General features: G+C 35.5%; 1 protein-coding gene across 1 annotated transcript in view; it reads right to left on the bottom strand.

The window, feature by feature from the left end:
- Positions 1 to 5898, bottom strand: part of LOTGIDRAFT_202232 (hypothetical protein) — a gene marked incomplete at its 3' end in the record, with an annotated part of 11203 nt that overhangs the window by 959 nt on the left and 4346 nt on the right. Inside the window, exons 6-16 of the mRNA XM_009054852.1 lie at positions 5290 to 5421; positions 4623 to 4756; positions 4050 to 4135; positions 3271 to 3471; positions 2728 to 2898; positions 2229 to 2296; positions 1606 to 1700; positions 1251 to 1354; positions 884 to 951; positions 418 to 607; positions 73 to 261 (exon numbers count right to left, since the gene is read on the bottom strand). Of these exons, the coding sequence (XP_009053100.1) occupies positions 73 to 261; positions 418 to 607; positions 884 to 951; positions 1251 to 1354; positions 1606 to 1700; positions 2229 to 2296; positions 2728 to 2898; positions 3271 to 3471; positions 4050 to 4135; positions 4623 to 4756; positions 5290 to 5421 (1438 nt within the window). The remainder of the gene's footprint in view (positions 1 to 72; positions 262 to 417; positions 608 to 883; positions 952 to 1250; positions 1355 to 1605; positions 1701 to 2228; positions 2297 to 2727; positions 2899 to 3270; positions 3472 to 4049; positions 4136 to 4622; positions 4757 to 5289; positions 5422 to 5898) is intronic.

Raw genomic sequence — 5898 nt, 5'->3', positions numbered from 1 at the left:
CTTTAAAAGGCAATCTTGAATGAGTGAAGTACTCACAGAAAATAAAGGAAACAAATTATCTGAAAAACTCACCCTCATTTTGGTTTCGTTATAAAGATGGGGTAAAACTGACTCTAGTAAATCACGAATCAGTGACGGTTTATTGTGAGCAGCAGAGTTGAATGTAACCAAGGCAACGCGTCGAACATTCAAGTCTGGATCTTGGAGTGTTCGTAGGAAATCTCCAATACAGCCTTTTAGCAGAGCATCTATTGGTTGAGGCTGGAAAAAAGATAACATTTTTAAAGGAATTATGCGATTTTCGTACATTTCTAGTACTTCTGAGGACTATTTACATATATTCAAGACTCAAATCAACCCCCCAAAAATGGCGAACCTGTCCCTTTAATAATGCCTGCATGAATGAATGAAACTTACCTGATCTGAGATAGTGAACTTGATAGCTGTGACTACAGTACTTCTGGTTAAAGCAGACTCGGACGTCAGGTGAGATTGTAGACTACGTAACTGATTCTCGGGGTCAATCAGGGTCAGTTTTCCCAGACATTCGGACACAACGTTCCGTGTCCCTTCTTCTGGACATTCACAATGACTAAACAACATGGACCTTTAGGGAAAAAAAAGCAGACGGATGAATTTCAGCTCTCAATTTTCTAAACGACGCTATGCAGTGTACAATGAGGGAAATTTTGCCAGGACAGCAGCATAAGCCTGCTCTTTTTCTATTTCCAACTGTCGAGGGAACTTAATGTTCATAGCCTGTAGCACACAAAACAGTGTGGCACAAAACAATTTGGTCAGATCATTCATAGCACAAGTAGTGTCGCCCACAGAAAAAGTACAAAACGTAATAATTTAATTGGATTGATTCAAGGCAACTTACCATATAGTTTGTACAAATGGTTTTAAATTTTCTACCCCAGTTTTCGAGCTGGATTCACAACTAATTATCTGAAAAACAAAAGCATATAATACAGTCTGGATATACAAAAAAAAAGACTTTTTGACCTTTCTTGATCGGTCACTCATTGGAATTCTGTTGGTAATTCTCTTCTAATTTAGCTAATTATGAATTAATTATGGACATGTGAGACAAACTGGTATTTTTCTAAGTCATTAGAACACCTCTACTTTCTATTCATATAAGTATTAGCATTTTCATTTTCATAAATAAAAAATAAAAAATAAGGGAACCCATCTTTAAAGCTGACCCAAGACGCAGTTCCAAAATAAACGAGATCAATTCTTACCTCTTTTAATGAATGTAATAATAGATATTGTCGTTTGGGTTGATTTTCGATTTCTTGTAAAACAAACGGTAAAAACTTGGGCATGTTTCCAACGGATACATTTCCTGTAATGACAAAGATACATCATAGAGACACATTACCATATTGCTGCTAAAATACGGACACACGCACGTCTTGGACACACAAATAGTCTTTGTGTCGTGGAATTTTGTCGCTGAGGCTAATCTTGAGTAAATTCTCGGTTTATTGTCCCATCTGAACTACTAGACGTTTTTTCCATGCCAGCCCCTCTTACTTGCATCACTGACAGGGGGAAACCGGTACATATCTTTTGGAGAGTCCACGAACAACTTACCTAAAGCGTACGAGGCAGCAGATTTGACTTCTTCATTAGGTGAGGAGAAAGATTCTAGAATAACCGTCTGGATTTCACCCTGTCCACTCAAATCACTGGAAAAACAAACCTAACATTGTTAATCATGATTTAATTATGTATTTGGGGGCCGGATGTAGCTCAGTCGGTTAGGGCGTTGAAATCTTTAAATGACATCATTGGCTTGGTTATGGATTATAAATGGTGGTTGTGGGTTCTTATATGAGGACCATGAATCATTATTCCAGTCAACAGAATCAAATAATCCGGGAAAGATCAATGCCAAGGGGTTTGGTCGAGGACCAGCTGGTAGAAAGGATCCTCATTATTCCAGTCAACCCAGCTGTAAATAGGTAGGGATAATCTGGGAAAGATCAATGCCAAGAGGTTTGGTCAAGGACCAGCTGGTAGAAAAGATCCTCATTATTCCAGTCAACCCAGCTGTAAATGGGTAGGGATAATCTAGGAAAGATCAATGCCAAGAGGTTTGATCAAAGACCAGCTGGTAGAAAGGATCCTCATTATTCCAGTCAACCCAGCTGTAAATGGGTACAGATAATCCATCAAAGGACAAAGTTTACGAAAGGACAAAAGACCAAACTTACATGTGTTTGCCAATTTCACCGAGAGCCAACAAGGAAAATAACACAATAGAATCTGTAGATTTTGAATTCTGAAGTAAAAATTTGAACATATATCATGGAGCAATATGATTAATTAAATTGTAGACACATCATATGTTAAACTTTCATCTTTAAAAGTATCAAGAAAAGACAAACTTGAACTATATCATCTGAGAAAATAAAAAATTGATTTAATCGTAGACACACTATATGTTAACCTTTCATCCTTAAAAGTATCAAGAAAAGTCAAATCCTAGACAAAGAGTGACTAAAATTAACAAAGTTAATTTAAGGTGGGTATAAAATACAAACTGCCAACCTCGATAATATAAGCAATAAGTGAATGGGACTAAATTTGCGAAAATTAATTTAAGGTAGGTATAAAATACAAACTGCCAACCTTGATAATATAAGCAATAAGTGAATGGGACTAAATTTACGAAAATTAATTTAAGGTGGGTACAAAAACCAAACTACCAACCTTGATATCACTAACAAATTGATTGACAACATTGGGAGCTTTCTCTGGGTTGATTCTGGTCAGAGCAGCCACTGATTTGGCTATAGAATGGAAAGCCTGTTTATGTATGGTAAAAGATGAACCCGCATGGGGAGGTTTGGATGCCGGGTTATAGATTGGTAATATCAGCATCTGAAATTAAAGAATCGCATTTTTAAACGGGTGCCGAGTGAAAAATAAGGAGAGCCCATATTTCACAAGGACAGACCTGGATTATCCATACCCATTTACAGCTGGGTTGATGGCATGCGGATGGTAAAAACCAAACATCCATTTTAAGTTTCATCAAAATCCGTTGAAAACTAAGAGAGTAATAGCATATTGAAGATTTCGGGGCAAGGGCAATAACTCTGCTTCTAACGGTCGAAATTAGCTCAAATTCAAACTTGATCTTCGTTCTATGAATATGTATACACATACCGAATTTCATTTGATTCCATCAAATAATCTATGTTGACGGAACGACGGACGGATAGGGGTGAGTATAAAAAGGGTTCATCTTACCTGCAGAATGTCTTTAAAGCCTAGTTTAGGTAAACCTAGTTGAACGACTGCCTGGAAGAATTCCAGTAGAGCGTTGAGGGCTCCACCTTGTAGTAAAGGTGACTGTATCAATATGAGAATCTGGGACAGGATTTCCCCCTGGATATTGGGTATAGATGATTTATGGACTCTAGCTATCGATGTCAATAACTGTAGGGTTAGCTGAAATAAAATCACATGGGAGTTTTACACCCTACTGATAAGTTGAGCCATGAAATTTCAGCCAATTAGATCAAATCACTTGTTATGACGCTTTGTTTGCGTACGTAAACAAACGAAAGCAGCGTGCCATTATATATTTTGATGATTATGTACGATACAGAATTGAGTAAGATTTTCGTTAAAGACGAGAGAAAATCAAACCTTTACTTTAAAATATTTACTTGGAAAGAATGAGTTCTTATCTCTTCAAACGGGCGGCGGCAAAGCGATGTTTTCCTTTGTTTACATGACCTCATTTCTATTCTACCAATCTGATTGGTCAGATTTAAATAGCACCATCTCATTTCCATGCCCACAAAACGAAGTGTTGTGGGCTTAGTTTAATATGGGTTAAGAAGACCACGTCAAAACCCGTTTCTGGGATACGATGGCAGTCACCCAGTTAAAATTAATGAAAGAACATTCTATTTCTTCTTTTCATTGACTCATTGAAAAGGCATTAGAGTTGTTGGCATTGGGTTAATGATGGGGGACAAGCCATACAGTGGCCAATGAGGGAAATTTTGCTTGGAAATTACCTGTGAAACATGGAGATCATTTTCATTAATAAGTGCTGGCATTTCTTTCATCATGTCATTGATCATTGAAGATGTTAAAGCTTGCCCTACAGAAAAACAAGAATAAATACAACGCCATGCAGTGTACAATAAGGGAAATTTTGCCAGGACAACAGCATTAACTCGGTCTTTTTCAATATCTGTCGAGGGATCTTTAACATGCACAGCCTGTAGCACACAGGGCCTCGGTTTATTGTCCCATCTGAATGACTAGACGCTTCATGTCAGCCCCTCTTACCTGTATCACTGACATGGGGAAACTGGATTGAAAAATCCCAAAGTATTATCTCAACCTATGCTTGGATTGAACCCTGGACCTTCAGGTTAGCAAGCAAGCGTTGATCAGATCACAAAAAGATAAATAATGTGACTTTTTATATGTTTTTATTTAAATTGCAGGTAAACTACACATTAAATTTCAATTGTAAAAAGTGACACAGATAGCTTACAAGGTAATCAGCTGTTTCAAATATTTTGACGACTGTTTCACTTGTAATTAGCAACAGAAGTTTGAAGTAAAAAATAAAAAATTACCGTAATTTTTGACGAGAACATCCAGACAGATTAAAGTACTGAGTTTTAACGCTCGTTGATTTTTACGAAGAAAAGAAGCGAGGATTGGAACGCCTTCATCTAGAATTGGTCTTATGTCTATCTTTAACGGAGAACTGAAAAAATAAGCAGATTCATTCATCTAGACTCATTCCGAGCGTCGGCCATATTGGATCCAGAACGAGGCTCATACCACAAGCAAAGGTAACAGCGTATAGTCATTGCATTAAAATCACAACCTTGACGTCTTTAAAGCCTCCTTTTCCAGTCCTGTAGCTGTAAATGGGTACAGATAATCTGGGAGAGATGCCAAGAGGTTTGGTCAAGGACCAGCTGGTAGAAAGGAACCACATTATTTCAGTCAACCCAGCTGTAAATGGGTACAGATAATCTGGGAGAGATGCCAAGAGGTTTGGTCAAGGACCAGCTGGTAGAAAGGAACCACATTATTTCAGTCAACCCAGCTGTAAATGGGTACAGATAATCCAGGAAAGATCAATAGCAAGAGGTTTGATTAAGGACCAGCTGGTAGAAAGGATCCTCATTATTCCAGTCAACCCAGCTGTAAATGGGTACAGATAATCCAAGAAAGATCAATACCAAGAGGTTTGGTCAAGGACTAGCTGGTAGACAGGATCCACAAACTTACCTAGCTATCATGGTGTGTGCCTTGACTGAAGTTAACCGGGTAATTTCATTTTTTAATCTTTCTAGAAATATTGGTAAACATTCCTTTAATTCATTGTTTAAACAATCACCTAGGTTACTGATAATCTGACCCCTAAAATACAAATTATTAAATACAAATTATCAAATTAAATACAAATTATAATATACAAATGATCATATTAAATACAAATTATAATATACAAATTATCATATTAAATACAAATTATAATATACAAATTATTAAACACAAATTATTATTAAATACAAATTATTATTAAATACAAATTATTAAACACAAATTATTATTAAATACAAATTATTATTAAATACAAATTATTATTAAATACAAATTATTATTAAATACAAATTATTATTAAATACAAAGGATCAAATTAAATACAAATTATCATATTAAATACAAATTATTATTAAATACAAATTATTATTAAATACAAATTATTATTAAACACAAATTATTATTAAATACAAATTATTATTAAATACAAAGGATCAAATTAAATACAAATGATCATATTAAATACAAATGATCATATTAAATACAAATTATTATTAAACACAAATTATTATT

This window comes from Lottia gigantea (assembly GCF_000327385.1).
Source record: "Lottia gigantea unplaced genomic scaffold LOTGIsca_229, whole genome shotgun sequence".
Lineage (NCBI taxonomy): Eukaryota > Metazoa > Mollusca > Gastropoda > Lottiidae > Lottia > Lottia gigantea.
The sequence above is the reverse complement of the archived record's forward strand: the minus strand, read 5'-3'. Positions and strand labels throughout refer to the sequence as shown.